At 39.6% G+C, this 20,794-nt stretch overlaps 1 protein-coding gene and 1 long non-coding RNA gene across 8 annotated transcripts; one reads left to right on the top strand and one right to left on the bottom strand.

Moving 5' to 3' along the window:
* Positions 1–54: 54 nt before the first annotated feature.
* Positions 55–6,001, bottom strand: LOC147752378 (uncharacterized). Its single transcript, XR_015314226.1, has 5 exons — positions 5,933–6,001; positions 2,770–4,745; positions 2,199–2,384; positions 1,853–1,945; positions 55–952 (listed from the first exon to the last, which is right to left on the bottom strand). It is a non-coding gene; the product is annotated as an uncharacterized LOC147752378 (long non-coding RNA).
* Positions 4,604–20,588, top strand: LOC111268455 (phospholipid-transporting ATPase ABCA3). Of its 7 annotated transcripts, none has more exons than XR_002685240.2 (19): positions 4,604–5,423; positions 5,960–6,108; positions 6,586–6,660; positions 6,838–6,973; positions 7,718–7,812; positions 8,062–8,175; positions 8,871–8,982; positions 9,318–9,511; positions 10,376–10,562; positions 11,380–11,649; positions 11,979–12,079; positions 13,991–14,144; positions 14,392–14,556; positions 15,222–15,404; positions 15,943–16,031; positions 16,682–16,817; positions 17,478–17,834; positions 18,836–19,019; positions 19,258–20,588. XR_002685240.2 is itself a non-coding variant. In XM_022847449.2 (19 exons), exons 1-18 carry the CDS (start codon positions 4,604–4,606, stop codon positions 18,998–19,000), a joined length of 4,026 nt encoding a protein of 1,341 aa, XP_022703184.1. In that variant the 3' UTR covers positions 19,001–19,019; positions 19,258–20,588. The 7 variants fall into 7 exon arrangements, 6 of the variants coding, with proteins under 6 accessions (XP_022703184.1, XP_022703186.1, XP_022703190.1 ...); XM_022847449.2 differs by having other exon boundaries at positions 17,478–18,358; XM_022847451.2 differs by lacking the exon at positions 15,222–15,404 and having other exon boundaries at positions 17,478–18,358.
* The last annotated feature ends 206 nt before the right edge of the window (positions 20,589–20,794 follow it).

Below are 20,794 nucleotides of genomic sequence, written 5' to 3'. Positions count from 1 at the left end.
AAAACTGCAGTTTCATTTTGATACTAGAATAGAATGATTAGAAATAGGAAAGGGTTCCGAGACACCATCAACATATATTTACTTTTTTTTGTCTTTCTTTTCAATCTATTAAATTGACAATGTAAGATTCTGAATTGTATGTCATTTAGCTTATAGAAACACACCCGAATGCGTAATCAACTTGAGGAAAAAATCTATACATTTTCAATCGGCTCGGTTTCTCACATTCGATCTAGAAGAGCCTTAATTTCTATTCAGCTTGTCTCTCTTTATGACTGAATGGTCAGTTGAGGCTTCCAATATAAATACGGCGAACTGTATTATAGACATCTCAGAATTCTATGAATTTAGCATTACCGAAATTATGTCTTGCCTGCGTTTTCCATTCTATCCTTAGGAAAAGATTTCGGCCAAACTGTTTTTTCCTTTGTTTACATTACAGTATCCGCATCCGGTTCGAAAGACAACAATGGAGTCACAAAAAACTTCACGGTTACTGTGGTATTGTTGAGGACATCCGTAACTGATACGCGCAGTATTTACATGCCTGTCGTTCATTTTGAGCGTAAAACGCACAGGTCTTCTATATGGTGAATAAATGAAGAGTTGTCAGACTTTCTCTCTCTGAAAAGTTTTCTAGAATGAAAGGCAGAACATTCAGTGATATCGGATCTGTTACCCTTAGTCAATGTTTTCCTGTTTTCAATATAGTTCACCCTTGCTATAGCGAGCTTGTCAAATGCAGCATTACTCCATGCCTCCGATTGAATGAAAAAGGCTTGACATTCTTTTGCTTGAGCTTCTGTGTAATGCAGGATGCGGAGAGAAGGTTCTACTACCGAAGAGCCCACAAGATGGATGATTGTCGAGAGGTTTGGCCGAGTATATATTTTTCGGTTTCTGAGGATGATCTACATGATTCTGCGGAGGGTAGGTCCGTTTCAATAGTGACCTGAAAGAAACACACAGCATGTACAATTGACGTCGTTTGTACGGGACGGATCTGTTTCTCAGCGGAGGTTAATCGTGGGCTGAGATAGTTTTTGCGCATATGTTTATTCTTGTCGTACACTCAACAGCGCCAATTACAAAGTGTTATCATTATTACTAGTTATTTATTTATAATATTTTACATTGATTACTATGGTTACCTTGGCTTTAACTGAAAGTCTGCGCTGCAACTTGAGGCCGAGATGGAACGACTGCAGACAAAGAAAGAACTTTTACGCAGTCTAAACGGCAATCATCATTTCACTATCCTCGCATTGATGAAAATCGTTGTCTTATATCATTATTGCCAGCCGGCCCTTCCCCATATTAATTTTGTTGTACTGTTCAAAATAATGGATATTGCGGAAATAGTTGTTTCTCTCAATGTTGGCTTTTATAACGTACTTGTTATGTTTGGGCTACTTCTAGGAACTTCTACGCATGATGGGTTTACCAGATTTTATTTATTGGCTCAACCTCTTCCTTGTTGGGTTTACCACAACGGCTGTACTCATGGTCATGGCCTGGGTACGTTGATATCATATTAAGTTAATCTACAGGGTGGATCCGACAGTCGTTTTTGTTTTATCGCCTATGGTAAAATGTTAACACCGTTCATTGTTCAAATAAAAATGTTATGATAAAAAGTATTACAGTGAGATATTATAAGCTGATACCAAAAATCAGTTTCTCACAGATCGTCGTTAAGCACATACATGATAGTAGTCAATGTTCTCAATGTAGTACTGCTATTACTTTTCTTTACCGTTAGCGGGATTGAATTGTCTATGCGCTGCAAATGTATATTTATACAAGACATTTAGTATTGTGTAGATATACAATTAGGTTTAAAGACAAGCACCATTAGTTACAAAATGGGTACCTTCCCTTCACATACAAAAGCATCGAATACGGAGCGTGCGACTTCGGCGGAGTAGTCGGCTGGGTGGTTGCCCTAGACAAGCGAAATGAAGAAAGTGTTAGCTCAGACTTTAAACATAATCCATAGCCCGCTACTCGGACACCGGCTATATAGGAAGCCGTCATTTTTGCTTCTGAGTATTCCATTAATCCGCCGAAATAACTTTTTTTTTTTTATCGTTATCTCTCTTAAAGCTAGCATTACAATAGGGTGGATGCCCTGTTAAGCAATGCCTAGCGGCAGTACCCGACGTATATCTCGAAAGTTTTTCTTGCTTTCTCCTTACCTTTCTTCTTTTTCTTCCTCTATCTCCAAGCTCGAATAGAGCTTAGCCTATTCAGAGAGCGTAAGCCAGAGGACAAAAGCTCATGGAATGTCCATCGAGATCACGTTAAGCCATGAGCGATGACCAGAGAAGGCTGCGGCCGCGGATGGGGCGTGATTGCATTGTAGCCCTGTCATTTCAACAGAACTGTGAACTCATTTAATTAAATAAAATTATTTTAAGTCGTTCGGATCATACAGATGCTCGTTTAGTTAAACGCTATGCGCATCTTTAGATTAAACGGACTTTGTACAACTAAAGCAAGACAATGCCACATGACGACAAAGCTTTGAACCTTCTGAGTTTTATGTGGGGTACTACTGTTAAACGTTGCTCCGCATAAACAGTATGAACTGTTTATGCCCAGATTCGTGCTCTTATTTTAGCAGACGAATACGTTAGCACTGAATCATGTCATAGGCACAGGCGTTAACACTTGTCCTAGGGCGGCAGCCTCTATTATTTACAAATACTGTTTTTTTTACTAGGTGTTTATTTTGTTCCTTAGAATTGTCGCCAACTAACTACTAACCATTGTGACTTTTACATTTTCGTCTGCTATGCTTAGGTACTCTTCTGCTTCCCTGTTTTCGGCCCACACATGTACGCATCGTCCGATCCGTCGCTTATTCTTATAATCTTCATGCTGTTTGCCGCGGCTGAAGTTTTGCAGATTCTTCTAATCACTGTTATCTTCAACTCGGGTGAGTGTAAACCTTAACTCTACGACATTCGCTAACGAAGGGTGTCGATGGCCCACATGATGGACTTCGCAATTTACTTTGGTAATTGTTTCTATCTTATATATAACTTCTAATGGAACCCATCAATGTACAGCAATGTTCGGCGGGATTACTATCCTGGGGATATTTGTCCTGTCATTGACCTCTATTCAAAAAATCGTCATGAGACAAAACGACGATTCTGCAGGAGTGACACTAATGCACCTCAGTTCATCGATATTTCCTGTCACTTGGTTTTACGCTATCGGCAATATAATCACATATCGAGAGGTTACAAGTAAGTGTTCAGTCTTTGTTCCACTTAGTAGCTAATATATAATAATTTTCTCGAAGGAACCCCCAGCACGAAAATCCGCATTTTTGCTTAACTGCATGGAATTGCGTCCTGAGAGATTCAAGTAACTAAGTACATAGGTTGCTGCTGCTATTATAGTTCTTCATGTTTTTACTGCGTAGAACTGCAATGAGGAGATCTTGATGTAAGAACTAAATAAAAAAGTAAATAAAATGATTATAATATGTACAAAAAATAGTCCACACGTTATGCGACTACGGCTTCTTAACAACAATACAACGCAATCTGCGAGAAATCTATAGATCTCTCATTGTGGTCCTGTATTGATGATGATTGGAATACTTGTAGCAGTACTCAGTAGAATACTCGGAAAGTATCTATCCAGCCAGCTTAGTGTGGCCCATAACTTATTGGTGGAAGAGAAGGCTGGAACTGTTTGAGCGTTTGAATAAACGACGTTTTCCTTTTCGAGGTTCAATGGGACACTCACGCCATTTTTATATATTTTCGATTAAACTATTAAAGAACAGCCTGAGCTTCATTCTCGATTTATTCGACTGGATTGCTAGGTTTTTCTAATGTACGAAAACAGTGTTTCTTGCTTGATTATATTAAATGGCCTCGTCGTTCACCTGACAAAGATCACCTATTTGACAAAGTTAGAATTCACCATTTTATGTAATTCGCGTTCATTTTGCCTAACGTCCTATTCTAACTTTATTACCATGTTAGGTAATTGAATGAATTCGTTCAACGATCGTACGAGCCTACGGTAAATTGTGTATTGAAAATCTGCATCAGTTTAACGATTTGTTACTTCAAACAGGTTGAAGGTTTTTGATTTTGGACCAATATCGCGTTGTCTAGGAGCATGTCTGTTAAGAACATTAATTTTGCAAGTCAGCGGTGGTAAGTTATAGGCCCAGCCGTGTAAACAGACGATTCCCTAGCACTGATTTTATTTCAAAGAATAGAGAAGTAGGTTTGTATGGTGCCTAAGGAAGGCGTAGGTGTTAGGCAAAAGATTCAGTATCGACAAATTGTACGTAAAACAAGTAATTGATCCTGTTAGTGTGTATTTTAATCGATCCAGCCCGAACCTTTGAAACGTCCGGAATCCACAAACGGCTGTCGAATGTGATCCACCGTAAGCTTGCAGGCGATATCTGAATGGGAGAAGTTTTAATGATGGCAGATGACGAAGATTTAAAAAAAAATTTTCGACTTCAGGATTCGTGAAGTGAATGATGTGAGCAATACTATCAGGAGGCTTTTTAAATTGGAGTCGGAAATGTTTTTTCTTTTAAACTGACTACACGATGTAGATAATGATATACTTACCGTACATAATCCACAGTCCCCTAATTGAGGATCATTTCGTGAGAAAGCCAGTTTACTGGAAATTGTTTAGGCCTGGTGAGCTACCCAGGCCTGAGTCGGACGATATGTCTGGTCATATCCTATGGACAGCTGCGATATATTGTAAACCGCAAATTAATTATTTCTACTTTCTGTATCCTATCTATTATCTCATTCTAGACGTCGGTGTTCAGTGGACCAATATAGCCAAGCTGGCGAGCCCAGGAGACAGTGTCTCGTTGCTAGCGATGTTAATAGCAATAGTACTGTCCTGCGTATTGTATATGTTTTTAATCTTCTACCTCGATGCTGTTAACCCATGGCAACCGGGCATACCCAAGCCCTTATTTTTTCTATGTCAGTCTGGACCTTGCTATACATTGGCAAATGAAGAATCCAGTTCTAGTCAGCGTTTCATTACAAAGTATAGCGATGTGCCTTCCTATTTGATTGAAAAGCCACCTGCTGGTACAAAAAACCCAGCGATCGAGATTTGCGATGTCACTTATAGGTGCGATAATAAAAAAGTTCTCAGTAATCTTTCTCTTGAGTTTTATCAGAAAGAGATCTCTGTACTGCTCGGTCACAACGGTGCCGGCAAAACTACAGCAATGAGCATTCTCGCTGGGCTCCTTCCGCCGACGTCAGGCAAAGTATACATCAACGGCCTCAACGTACAGAAAAATACGACCGCGGCTAGACGAGACATCGGCTTGTGCCCGCAGCATAATGCTTTGTTTGATGATCTAACCGTCCGAGAACACCTTGTATTTTTCGCCAGAATCAGAGGTTAGTAGCGCCACATAAACGATAAGCAAGACGCATCGATAATTGGTGGTAAACAATAAACCGCCTATCAGTCGTAGCATCATTAGCTCTTGCATCTTCCGAAGACATATTGTGTTACTTAATCTGTATCTGCTCGGGAACGGGCCCGATCGCACACTTCGAGATCACCAGGTTAGTTATGGCAGCGATTGCTTAACGTCGAGTTTTGTTGAAAAATGGAGGCGGCCATGCCGTATGGTAATTGCAACATTCAGCCTCGAGGGCAACTTTCTCTTTCACCCGTAGCCAATTCACAGCGATAGCACTAGCGCGGAACCGTCTCATAGGCGACTCTATATCATCATTAATATATCATTAGTTCAGATCAACCAACCAACCAATCAATCAATTACTAAATCAGTTACTAAATACCACGGTTTTAGGCATTATTGTTACAGGTATAACCGTATGGCATCCACAGTATTAGGCTGAATCGATATTGTACTGTAAAACCATTGAGATAAACATACTTTGTTCTTTGGCATCGTTTTACTTAGGGGCAAATTCACAAAATGCCGAGAAGGAAGCGAATGAGTCTATAATGCAGTTTGAATTTTTCCCTCAAGAAGGTGTCTTAGCTCGCAATTTATCTGCAGGAATAAAGCGAAGACTTTGTATGGCTAACGCGATGATCGGTGGCAGTAGCGTAAGTAATATTTGTATCACTGGTACAAAGTAGTAATCAAAGATGACGACTAGCTTAGACGCGCGGTGGCGCTAGGGTCGCACAGCTCTCTCTCTTTCCCGCCAGCAGACACAGCGCGGTTTATCGAATAGAAAAAAGATGGCTTTTGCTATTATCGGTAACAACTCAGTGTTAATGTTTATACTTATAATTGTCAGAAACACCCATGCGATATACTTAAATATAATTGTATGTCCGGAAGTGAGAGTACACATACTTAATTGTGAGCTGAGGCCTGGATGTCTCTGAAAGCGGTTTCAAACGTGGTGTTGCAATAGCTGCTGTAGTGTTCAGTGTGTGAAATGTTGCTTTTTTCAGTTGTAGCTTTATAATTTATCAATGATTTGATGATTGTTACTAACAATAACAACGCACAGCATTTAGGCGATCCTGTACATTTGCATTTTGAACTTAAGGTATGATCACGAAAAATTTCAGATTGTCATCCTCGACGAGCCGACAACCGGCATGGATCCTGAAGTGAGGCGTAGGGTTTGGACGATATTGCAAGAGGTAAGCTGAGCTTTTCATGTTAACTGTTTCGTCCAACGGGTGCTAAAACGAGGCTAACATGACATACGAACATTTTTCGTTTTCCATTGTTTATCAAACAAGCTATTGGGCTCTTGCATCCAATAAAAGTGCAAAGTGACAGAAAGTTGATTCAAACCTTTAACTTTACATTGGCAGGCGCGTCAGGACCGAACAATTCTAATGACAACGCATGATATGAACGAAGCAGATTTTCTAGGTGACCGTATTGCCATTCTAGCAAATGGAAAGCTGAAGTGTACCGGATCGCCGATTTTCCTTAAAAAAGCATTTGGTAAGATACTAGCTTCTAACACAGTATTTTTTATATTATAAAAGAATGGACGCACGAAGTATAACTAGTTATTTCTTTAATCGAGTATTTGAATCGAGCGCATCAGCATACACATTTGACGTAGCTTCGTGCTCGAAAACCACGCTGAAAAATATCACTCTACCGTTCTATTTGTAAGCAGCTGAGACATTACTATGCGTAGCATGAATTATATCAACGTTTTATTAATTTGCTGTTTTTATGATGTTCGTTTTTTAATCGTCATCGTAAAATGGGTTTTGTATAAACAGTCATTTCGATAAAGACGATGATCGTCATGCATTAATCGATGGTTCAATGCCCGGGTGGGTAAAAAAAACCGTCGACCAACAACGATAAGGTTATGGGTTTCATCTATAACTGAAATCAGTGATTTTTCCTAAGTACCAGAGTAAATGTCACTATATCCTTGGTTAATTTATTTAGTTATAATAGTAGTTAGTACGTTACTATTTACATTTGCCTCTCAAAGCCTTAACGCTGACAGGTTTCTGCCCTGCGCAGGTATTTATTAGACTGACGCATGCCATGGAATAGCTGTTCTTTTTTCCGCTACGACCCGCATATAATTTCGAAGAGGAAACGTATTAACGTTTGTTGAAGAAATACGCGGTAATTTCGTGGCTACCGCACTATGTTGAATGACGGATGTCGTCTTAAAAAATTATCTTGGTTTTCTTTTGGTATGTTTGTTTTTAATTCTAGAGACCGGCTACAATCTTCGATGTATGAAGTCTGGCCCCAACACTTCCGTCAAATCAATTGTCGAACGACTGCAAATATGTTTAGACGACGATCAGGCAAATTTCAGATTACTTGTTAAAAACGTTATGCTTTGAGCGCAGCTAACCTTTGATCTATCTTTAAATAAATATGCATGTCTAAAGACTCGACAAGGAGATATTTGCGAAATTCTAAAAGCGATAAAGTATCACGCACGATTCCTTCAAGGCTGAAATTTTAGCTGCTTATCGTAAGTTAGTGTTTTTCCTGTTAACTGCACTTATTATTCATAATTGTAGTTAACAGGAAAATCTATTCCAAAATAGGTTCGGTTGGTATCCGAAGTTGGGCTGGAGTTCACTATAAATCTTGGATTTCCCAATGCTGCGGAATTCATCAAACTGTTTCGAGATCTCGAAACAAACAAAGACAAATTAGGGGTAAGTTCGCACATACGTACGTAAGATACATTACATGGAACCTGGACACGACCTTTAAGGAATTAGCCAAAGAATACGTATTCAAACATTGTTGAAGCACATTTAAATCAGAATAGAACGATTATCCTACAAGTTTTTACGACAACCAGTAGTACAATTGCCTTCTATTAAACATTTTCTACAGGATTGCCGGCAGCGATTAAATTATCAAGCTAGATTTTTCTAGATATGTGAAACAATAACAAATTAAGCAGTTGCCGGTAAGTACCATTCCAAAGCGTTCTGCACGACCTCGTGCAGTGCTGCACGAGGGAGCTGTGTTACTCTTAGGGCATGTCTCGTAGCTAAATTCAGCGGTTTTAAATTAGTATCATGGAATAATATGCAAGTCGATTTCGCGTCTCAACACATTCTGAGCATTAATAGAGCAAGCTTTTTCGCATTAAATAACGGTTGTGACTACCAGCGCTTTTTTCTTTCCTAAAACAGGAGAGATCGGTTAGCCCTTGTCGATCAAAACAGTTGACTGGACTGCTAAACAATTCGAGTTTCTTACGCCACGAAGTAGAAACTGAGAAAAACAGCTAACTTTGTTTACTAGGGGGCGCCATATTTAAAAAAAAGCGAATTATTTTCGCCATCACTTACCGACGGACAACAAAAAAAAGTTCTTTTTCCTGACGCCTGTATTGCAGATTGCTAGCTGGGGTGTTTCGGTTACAACTATTGAGGACGTCTTTCTTAAAGTTGACCAACTAGGCGACGATCTACAAAGCTTCCCAAGAAAGTCGCAAGAGCAATACTCTCGTAAGATGAAAGCTTCTCATTTTCTTAAAGAAATGTCTGTACATGTTTGCATGTTTTTAGGTCGAAGCCAATAATTCATAATGTGTGTGATTTGGTTGGTCTGGTTGGTGAAGATTTGGTTGACACAGAAAATCATTTAGGTAATAATCAGGTGTTGTTCGATCCTACCTGATTCTGTTGAGAATATTGCAAATTGAGAAGATAACTTTTAGTTCTGTGGAAATATCTGTTATATGTGCACGATGAGATGAAGGTTTATTGACAGTTATAAACATATCTGATTGGTGATTTGTTTCTGTGTATATGCGTGTTTACTTCATTGTCCTCTGTTATAGAGCTATTTCCCCGATTTACTCGAATCACCGGATCGCTGTTACGACGAAGGCAGTTCTATGCTATATTGCTCAAACGTAGCCGGGTGATTAGACGGCAATGGTTTATGTTGCTAGTTCTCATTGTGATACCTGGCATCCTGGTAATTTACTTTGCTCGGTGGGCGCAGTCTGCTTTGGATACTGAAGACCGCACGGTGAGTATAATATAATTACCGTGACGTGGTCTTCACGTGATGATCTTGAACGTGACGTACCGTTTGTGTATTCATTCGTTCTCTTGTTTACTCCTTTTGGACATTGCTCAGTTAATCAGACTAACGCTCGTAGAATCCTTGAGGGTGGTTTATTTATAATTCCTTTAAGTAGAAATTTCCTTGAGCTATGATATTGCAAATGACCAATGGAAGCCCCGTTGTACAGCCCTAGTAAGGGATGTAAGTGGAAACTATAGGTCTATAAGTTTCTCGTGTCTCATTGTAGTTTATCAAGTATAGGGAATGCGAATTACATCTAGTAAAATGGTGAATATAGATAAATTTTTTCTAGATGAATTAATTTCTACTATGTGTTTGACCTATTGTTGTAGCTTGCTCACCAACAAGCAAACGTCTTATATATTAATTTTATGCACCAGAGGAACCGAGAGAGCATGTACCCCCCAATATAGAAACTCCATCCTCATACTTGGCACGTTTATGCCTTTGCCTGAGCGTCTGTTGTATACGTAGGAAATGTTTTCAACGATTCCAGACATAATTCAAGCGTATAATAAGTGTAGACCTTTGTCGTCGACGTATAGTGACCTCATGGAACTTAAGAGAAGACAACTTTGAACAAGTTGTCTTCTCTTAACATTAATAGCACGCAGCGGTGTGTTCGTCGTCCGCGGAAGTAGGTTAAGTGAATCGATCAGCTTACTTTATACCTAATTCCTAATAAAAAAAAAATTAATTCCTAAAGGTGTCAAACGAATATATTTAACGCTATTCCCAGGTAGCGCATACGAGGTATTAGTAAAAAAAAAAAATTAGTAAAAATAGAGGTTTTTAATTTAACAGGAACCTGGATTGCATTATTCGTTTCGATCATTTTCACAAGGAAAACGTTCACAAGGCTTCATACAGCGCAGGCAGCAAAATTTCGACTCGAACATACTGGAGTTGAAGCTTGCTATGGAGGAAGACGGTCTTAAAGTACACGAATTGGACCACGACACTAACGTTGATGAATTTCTTCTTGATCAGGGTACGATCTCGGTCTCATTTCACTATTTGTTAACGTTAACGTGTGCGCAATCGATACCGAAAGGTGTAAAAAAAAAAAAAAAAAAAAAAAACAGCTGTAAAATAGGCTACAAACAAAAAGTCCCATACTTTTAAGCGATTTTTTGCACAATACAGTATTTTTGCATATTTTAGAGATATTTGCGGCATTCGCTTTTAAACATGTCTAGATGATAGCTTTATATTGAGGTTCAGTGACTAGTACGATTTCAACAGTGCACATGGTTATTGGATGTCGTGTTCGCAGTAGTATTTGGCATAGTATAAACTCTTCTTTCTTCTTAAATTAATTTCGATAGCTTCATTTTTCATTTAATATAAAAAAATCAACGTCATATTTTAATTCGTCCAGCTAATTTTGGCGGGGTAATATCGTCTTCGCTCTACTTCGAGGGGTATTAGTTAACGAATTACTTTGCTCTGCCGGCTATAGTTTATATGAAGTGCGGCGTTATCCCGTAATACGGCATTGAGATCTTCAAAACGATGCTACATGTACAGCATCTGTAATATCAACATCTACTGTTGACCAGTATCGACGACATGACGACCTATTCGGAATATCTAACCGATAAAGTTAAGCTGACATGCCGAGCTAATAAAAAGGTTACAAATGGTCGTCACAAGTTGTGAACCTGCTGCCTACCTCTCTAAGCCATGGTAGACCTTATATTATACTGCATATCCTTAATTATGGAGATCAATATAGCTAAATCGCTTAAATGTCATAATCTATAAAAACAAATCATTTACACGCGTTCCGAATCCCGTATGGCTAGCAATTAGCAACCCGCTCATCTATAAAACCTTGTGGAAAATGGGTGGCGTCTCGAATCGTGTAAAGCCTATGGAGATCGCATTGTGGTTTAACGCTGAGCCGTACCATGTTCCTGCAATAGCGTTGGTCCGTTGGCAAACCGCTCTTTTACGTCAACTTATGCTAGACTTCAACAACCCAAATGGACAAGACGAGGTCACCGTGGATGTCACGAATCATCCGTTTACCTCGGAGGACTTGAAACTGGGCAATGCTTATTTTCAAATATATCGTGAGTAGTTACGGATCTGTCCACGAACTCTGACCTGGTCTAGGATTTTTTAGTTTAGCTTTTTTTAAAGAAAAAATAAGTATCTGGCTTTAACGCACAGCTCGAATGATAGTTGAGGCCTTCTCAGTCACGATTAAGGTAACACCGTTATAGATATGCTGTCTCCTGCGTGCTCTATATATATTACCTAGTAGAGATCCATAGGCATACAATAGAATCAACCTTGTAAAAAGCGTTCACAATTCGCAGTGTAATAGTTATACATGTGTTTCAGTTAGTATCGCTTAGAAGGTGAAGTTCAATTTATTTGCTAAATCTGTTGATTTCAGTTTTCTTCAACGTTTTTATCCTGATTCAGTTGGCTGTTTCGTTTATGGCATGCGCGATGATCTACATTCCTATCGAGGAACGTGCGTCCAAAGCAGAGTTGGTAATTATATATGCCACCAATTTTTATTTTATAAGGAGGTAAATATCATGTCAAGCTATTTTCTTCAGAAAAACATTTCAGGGTGAATTAAGTTCAACATGTCTAAATCACCCTAGTGCCAGTTACGTCTTTCGAAATTATGCCGCCGCCAGAGTTAATGCGCTGTATTTATTATACCTTTGTTTTGTTACTTTCTCGATAGTTCCAATGCGTTTTCTAATGCTTCCAGAGCTTTGGAAAAGAGGAGAAAAGTTACAGCGGGCTAAATCAACAACAATGAAACAAGGCCTGAGGTAATGCAGACGTAGCATTTGCTGTGAAGAGCATGGTACAAATAACAGCGTAGTGAAAAACCAATATCAAAACGCATCTCGCCACCATATTCTGAAAATTTTGGTGTGACATTCCTCAGTAATAGTGGAATTACTTAGCGTGGGTTTACAACGCACAACTCCCCGATAGTTCAGGAAGACGGTAAAAAGGAATTTGGCTTCTGACGTGGATCTAGCAGCTTTCTTTGATCTGAGGTTATCTTTAAGGCGATAGTGACGCGATTGTGTTTTTGTGCGTGGACTCATCGGTACATGCACGTCCTGTCACCTAGAACAAGTCATTATAGCGGAACTGACTCTGCGATAAGGCCTTTCTGAAATAGTTGTTGACAGGTTTGCATTCACTTAAAGGTCCTCCTGCAAAATTTTTATAAACGAATGATTCTAAATTATTTATGTCAAATGTACAACTTCTCCGCAAGTTTCTTAGGGGTGATTCTACGATTTTTTAAATCTTATTTTCCAAAGAAACGAGATACTGCTGAAAGTTGTTTATTTTGGAGACTCTGTGACCCTCGACAAACACATATATTAACACAAATAAACATAACAGGTCAGCTCTTACACAATATAAAAGCCGGGCGTGTTATCTATATTTTTTGCTCAGTAGTATTACATGTTCAGAACGGATCTTGGTACTGGAAATTGGTCAGCACGAGATGTAACACGCCCTCTAGCTAAACCTTATCGAATCACAAATTTGCGTTTGATTGAAGATCATTAACTCTCTTGTAGATTTCGTTTTCGTTAGCAAAGACTACGTCTGCAAACCAGTGAAATGTATATGCGTTCGTCCTTGAACTGGGATTCACAGATAGAGATACAAATGTATGTTCTTTTACCACGTTGAGAAAGGCCGTGTTGTCAAGCGACAAGATGACAAGAGTGTTCGAAATTGTGTAGCCATTAGAGAGATTGGAAGCTTCGAACTTGGGTTGACTAATTGGCTTAACTGGACATATAAATCTATAGCAGATTTGTTCTGCTTCTAACGCCTGGTGTAACCGTAGTTGCGGAGCGGCGCAGGTCTTTCGTATGCTGTAAACAAATCGTCTGTCTCTCAAATCTAGTAAGCAAATGACTTTAGAGGCGGTTTATTCAAGCTCGACATATATGCTTCAGTTGTTATTGAAACATGCACACCTCCAATGGGCTGAGATAGTTACCAGAGATCGCGGACGTGAAGTCCACCTGCCAAAAAAGTGTGCCTGGACATTTATCCGTAGACCGATTGCAACTATTCCACCTTAGACCTATCTTCAGCCATAGACAAAATCCTGAGTGATTGAGGTCATGATATTGCAGCGTATTGAAATATGCAGCGTATATTATATGGCGTATAAACTCTCTTAAGAATATCTCGTACCGTTGACTATTTCCAGTTGCTGGTGAATCGTGCGGCACATAGACCACCATATACAATAGCATGATTTGTTGTTTTAAATAAACGAGAGCAAGGCTACTACGGCTGAACCGCCTTTAACATGGACAAAATGGCACTAGTGTACAGAGGATAGCGGCGACGTGCATCAGTTGTATTTTATTATAATAAAACACTTTTCGTTTCTGGAAATTATAGTTGCAAATGATGACCGGCGTCTCGAGAAGTGTTTATTTTGGAGCGGTGTTCACTTTTGATTTCCTCACTATTCTGCTATGTTCGGGTATAATAGCAACACTCATAGCGCTATGTAACCCCACAGAATCGATCGCAACAGAGGTGGAAATTGGGGGTAAGCTGCGCTTAAAGTTACCTGTTTTTATTTCATACACTTAACTTTTAGAAGGCAAAAATGCTAATCATAGTAGCAGGTGAAGATTGTTTGCCCTTCGAATTGGCGAGGGCTGTATACTCATGTCACGAACGCATCAGTGGGCAGTGCCGGAAATTGCTTAGCTTCCAGTACGTGCAGGAAGTAAGTATAGAAATAGCGGTGATTTTCACACGTTCGTTATGACAAGTTAGTTGCGTATTTGCAGGTGCTACATGCATTCTTTTGTGTTCCTACGGCGCCATGATGATTCTCGTCTCATATGTGTGCTCCTACATGTTAAGCACGCCCGGAACCGATTTCGCAGTTTTTCTCGCTGCCACTGTACTGGGGGGCGGTGTGATCGCGCCGATTCTAATTTTCGCGTGGGGAGGTACGTTAACATGAGTCAATGCATTGTTTAACAATATCCCAAAAATTGTTTTTAATGATACTTGTACATTTACTAGTGGCACTTATCGCACATTATCAACAATCAACATTCACTGCCGTTTTTCATTTTGGTATCTATGTACGCGATCAGATATATAAATAGACGTATGTAATTGGACGTTTCATGAACTGGTGAACGAGAAAGTCCATAAAGACTTACGGAGTCTAGATAGTGAAGAAAGCTTTCTTGATACACGGCAAATCTTCATGAAGCCAATGCGATATCTCGCCGATATGTTCAAAGTGCACAGTAGAACAAACCACACCTCATATGGGAATTGTTTTTTTAAGCATGGCTATTTTAAACTCTTTGGCCGAAAATAATAATTTTTCACAGCGAAGGTTTTCAGTGCAGGGCTCTCATCGGGCCAAGTCTTCTCACCGAAATTTGTTATTTTTGAGATAATTTCAATCAAAGTAACGAGATAGTTATTTGCTATTGGTTCGAGTATGCTTGATAATACAACTGAAAATAAATATAAATGAAAATGAAAAATGAACGAAATGTAAACAATTCATATAGATTTTCCTTTAGTCGCGCACCTTACGTTTGTTCGTAGCTCTGGGTTTACAGATTGAATATATATTGTTTCAAAATTCTAACAGGAGCTGTAGGAAACTTCATGCTCGCGCTCAACTATATTGAATATATTCCACAAGTTGCGCTTGTTATGGGCTTTTTTAACATACGGAAGGTTGCAAATTCAAAAAGATATTGTGAAAGCTTTTCTGACGCTCAACTTTCGAACGTTTGCCGGACTCCGCTAGGAAGCACGTCCTGTTGCAACTGTAAGTTATGCAAAGCTAAACAGTGAGAGCGGTACATATAACGTAGTAGAATATTGCGCGATCAAAACGGAGCCTGAACTAAGGCCTAGAGGCAGCATATGCATCGAAACTGCCGAATGTGCCGTCTGAGACTTAGAGGAGATCGGCAATAATGTCGGCATGGATTAGCCTTCCTCGAATCTCAGATGAGGGCGGAAATACGTAAATGCATATCGCGGTTACGACGCGTATGCTATTTCTCGGCCTCAATTCAGGCTCCGTTTGAACTGAGCAGTATTTTGCTTGATTACGTCAAAAATCGAACTTAATTCCACCCCCTGCATTATAACAAATAATTTCATAATAGACTTACGAATATTCTGCGTTTTCCATAATCTAATATGTCAACACGTATTATACACTAACAAAGCCACGACCCCGTTGTCGTAACTTAGCCTGTCCGTCTATTTGGACGTTCGATAGTATTTACAGCGACGTTTTTGTTATTTATCGTTTGGCTGTTTTAAATTTGGCGCTCGAATGCGTATGTATCTTACAGTGTGCACTTCTCCCGGCTCAATGAGGAAATATTGCTATAAACGGGAAAGCTTGTTTGTCATGAACGCTACATCAGGAGTGGGCTTCCAGGTAAAGTAAGGGCAATCAGCCAAAGGCTCTTCAGCTATTATTATTATAAAGAATATTGACGACATGCCTATTGCGTTCCGTCCGTCAAAATCAGGCTACCAAATCTAGTGTTTGTTCCGTAGCGTTTTACAGATCACTACGCCGCGATATGGCGTCTACAATTAAAATTCATATCAGATTCAACTCAGGCGTCTAATAATATGGCGGCTTTTTTCTTTTTTTATAGCATAACGGAAACGAAAACGGCAAAACGTAATTGAGATACCATTTATCTATAGTATAGTATAGTGGTAGGAAATTAATAATCTGGCCGAAAACTTTTTCCACTTAATAAAATAGGCGATTTGCAACTACACAGCTGTTCTACAACAGCATCGATGCTGGGTATCTGCGCTAATGAAGAACATGCTTAACGCCACAGTTGCTCGCAATTGTTCGAGCTAGATTTGGCGTACCATAATGGCTTGTTATACAGGAAGAAGTAGCTGTTATTCTTGTTGACGATAAATTGCCATTATAGTGAACTAGAAAAAAGAGTCAACCAAACTGAATGATGTCTTCTTAGTTCCAAGTTCTTAGTATCTACATCTACAATCGCTTCTCGCCTATACTTGTGGCTGATCATTAATTGAAGTTTATTTTCCCTATAGGTGGTTGCTTTATTGACAGAGGGTGCACTGGTATTGTTAGTGCTTATAGCGATTGAAACTGGCCTGATTCGCTGTTGTCTGCGCCCATTCCTGCAATTCAAAGCGTTCATCTACCGGCGCTTTTTTTGGATACCGAGTATGAATGCGATTCCAACACACTTATATTGAAAGGCCTCAAATAGGCCATACTTTTTTTCAATTTCAGAACAGCTTACATTACTACGTGTTACAATTTCCCGGTTAATGATTTACCACGAAATTTTCTACCGTAAGGTTATCGTTACACCGCACAGCAGCGTTGTTTAAAATAGAAAATACGATTTTTAAATAGGGTAGGTATTAAATATAATTACCCGTCTGGTTTTCTTCAATGAAGATCGGGTAATGACTGTGAATAAATTGATTTAAAGAGCCGAGGAGCAGCAGATGCTTTATCCTGAATTCGTGTCAGACAACATGAAGGGGAAGCGAAACCTGATTTTTAGTCAAGATCGCCCAATCTAGGATTATCATCAAAAATATCGGCGGATTGCCTTAAGGATAAATAACCTAGGATACAGAATGGGTTACGAACACATACAATGCGGAAAGTTTTTTGGGATGTCAGACAATAATGTGCAGTATCCACAACTGGATTATATGTAAATAGATTATATAAACGAGGGTATTCGAACAGTGCTTAACACTTAAATGTAGCTCAGCCTAGTTAAGTAGATCCTTTGTTATTAGTATACTAGCACATTAGCGAAAGCAATCAGTCTCGACCGAGTAAAGCATGTTGATTTTTGATCTGCAGCTGTGCCCCTTTCAGAGGACTCAGACGTGAAGGCTGAAAAACACAAGGTCTTAAAAATCATTACTAAAGACAATCAGAGCCACTACGCCCTTGTAGCAGACAACCTAACAAAGACGTACGATGGGTTTGTGGCAGTGAATCATATCTCGTTTGCCGTTGACCACGGAGAGTGTTTCGGGCTTCTTGGATCTAATGGCGCAGGCAAAAGTACGACGTTTCGCATGCTTACGGGTGATTTAGATATGAGCGAGGGAAATGCTTATATCTGTGGCGCTAACTTGCGAACGTCGCCTCGTGAATACCAAACCAACGTGGGATTTTGCCCTCAGACTGATGCTCTGATCGATAAACTTTCGGGTAAGGAAATGCTTGAGCTGTTTTGTGCGCTACGAGGTGTTCCTTCTGATCAACAGGCTTCAATTGTCACTCAGATGGTGTCTCTAATCGACCTTGAGGCTCAGGCGGATAACTTGACTCAGACCTACAGCGGAGGTATGAAGCGGAGGTTGTCGCTAGGTTTGGCGGTAATCGGCAACTTGTCCGTGGTCCTCCTCGACGAGCCTACAGCTGGTATTGATCCGTCAACGCGTCGCAAAATCTGGACGACGCTAGCTATAGCTCAAGAAGAGGGTACGACAATCATTTTGACCTCACACTCGATAAATGAATGTGAGGCTCTTTGTGATCGTATGGCCATCATGGTTAATGGCATGTTCCAGTGTCTCGGTTCATCGCAATACCTCAAATCGAAATTTAGTCAAGGGTTCACATTCATAGTCAAACTGAGGCCGACTGATATACCTTCTTATGTAATTCCTAAAGTACTTACATCGATGAAGCTGTACTTCCCCAATGCACACACGCTTAAAGATACCCATCAGGTTAGCATACTTGCTTTCATGGATTTTAACACGAATGCAAAGAAAAATATTATAATGCCTACCTGTGGTGCTTAGGTCGTATGTAACTAAATGCTAGAAGGGCGACAGTTGCGTACGTGACTCGTGAACCCAACGTAAGCGTGTACCGCAGGTTGGATTCTGTAGGTCTGATGCCTAAGTAGTTTCATCCTTCTGCTATTTGAATTTAACGTAAATTTGAGGTTAGCTATCTTTAAGTTCTCGAAGGAGCTAAGTACGACGACACATCAACTAGCGTTTTCTCTCAACCTTCAACTGTACCTCGTAAATTAACTCATCGAATATTCCTGTATAAGTTCACTTCTGAATTTATACAGCAATATTGGAGTGTTAATTGAGAACCTCTAATTGAGAAATATAGCTTTGAGAACTGCACGCGACAAAACGTGAAGGCTGTTGATGATATACGTACCGTTTTTTGCGCTGTACAATCCCCAGTTCGTGTTGCACTTTCATATCACGGACGCGAAGCTTCGCTGGAGCGAGCTTTTTCAACGAGTGCAGGAACTCAAGGAGGAATTCAATTTCGAAGACATTTTCGTATCGGATTCTAGTCTTGAGCAGGTTTTTCTCTCATTTGCAAAGGCACGGAAGCCCGTTTGATGTGTCGAGCTTCCATAATGTAAGCTACAACTGATTTGATAATTAACTGATTCGTTGTTATAAAGCATATTCATCAAAGGATAATCAAAAGCACGATTAAGAGTATCTATAGAGCAGATTTAAAATATGAGAACGGTGTTAAAATATTTATAGATTAGTGTCTCGGTTTATTGCGACCTGATTGCTTTGGGTATTTATGTTGTAGGCTCGACAATGTAAATTGTTTATCTAAATGCCGATTATTTGTTTATGATTAGATCGCATCACAGCGAAAAGCACCACACAATATGCGGCGATCTTCACCCCCTGCAAACGCCTGGTTTACGTGCGATGCATGCAAGCTGGCCGCAAGTTACCAGTATCACCCGTTAATTCAACCAGTAACGGGTCGGCGACTGGGGAAAGGGTAAACCTGCTCGGCATCAACTTGAAAATTTTTAACTCGAACTGGTTGAAATTGCTTTGTTCACTCTGTTATGCATTGTGGTTGTCCTTGTTGTCCTACTTCAGTTTTATCGTTGTAGTCACGCCGCTACCTTTAGCAAAGTAATTGCATTGTTCGGAATTGCCGGAGACGTTCCGTTGATTTCACATGGTATCCGCCACCGCGTTATTTTAGTTACTCGGTAATCTTGCTTTAACTTCTTAGATACCATAACCCACACACTCTACTATGGCTTTCAAGGCATGCTGTAACGGTGCAAAAGGTATCTAATTCCTCTATCAATTGTCCCTTGCGTCTAAGCCTTTGCTATGTTTTGTGAACCCCTAGTAGACTTTTTAACTATAGTAAACTGCGATTTACTGTTGAATCTTCATGTTAATAGTAGACGGTTAATAGAAGGTAGGTACGCAAGTAATGCAAAAAAAAAGGTCCTCTCGAAATATGAACTGCTGTGAGTGGAACCATTCTAGTTACTATTATAATTATTGTGTACAGTTAGGCCAGCTGATCGAGCAACCCTGGACAATAAACAGGACAATATATAAGACATTTTGCGTTCTCTCATACAGTTTCTCAGAAACTCCTTCTAGGACATTGAAAACGCTCCGATATCGCGATAAACAGGTTTGAGATAAGAGTTGATCGCTTACAATATGACTCGACATTAAAGCGCAGGGATGGGGGGCAAGCAGGTAAATTTCAACATCGTTCTCAGTAACTTCACACTAATGACAAGCCTAATCTTGCAAATTAGGCAGAACTAATTCAGTCAACAAGCAGAAGCCTGAATTCGTGGAATCGCTTGCATCACATTCAACAATACGCATTACTGTTAAAACGGATTTCCAGATCTTAGAACAGGATTCTGACAGCATGCACGAATAGAGCTATGTTTGAAATTGGCGCAAGTTGCTTTGCTAACAACTAATCATCTATTCGATCCTGTATATAGAACCATTGTTGTCATCGTAGAAAACTTGTGTCCCACTGGTTGCTTGCCATATTTGTCTACTTCATATAGCTACATGGGTTAAAGTCATGCGAAATCTTTTCTTATTTCTTATATCGTTGGATTTGATGTTTTTAAGAACAAAAAAAAAAAACTAAAGAAATAAATGTTGTGCGTTACGCAAAAAAAATCGATGGTTTATCAGTTGTCTTCTTTCCCTGAGAGGAGTGGTCTAATACTATTGCAGGAAAAATATATTGCTATCAGATTGTACTGATATCTACCAATGTTTATAATATCTAGTAGTTGAAAGCAGCTATAGCCATGAAGAGGAGGGCAGTGCTGCTAAACTGGATGGATAATGCAAGATTCTACCCCTTCTGGAAGGACAATCAGTTTG

The sequence above is a fragment of the Varroa jacobsoni genome, unplaced genomic scaffold (genome assembly GCF_002532875.2).
Source record: "Varroa jacobsoni isolate VJ856 unplaced genomic scaffold, vjacob_1.0 scaffold_1290, whole genome shotgun sequence".
Classification (NCBI taxonomy): Eukaryota; Metazoa; Arthropoda; class Arachnida; order Mesostigmata; family Varroidae; genus Varroa; species Varroa jacobsoni.
This window is presented reverse-complemented; position numbering and strand designations above follow the sequence as displayed.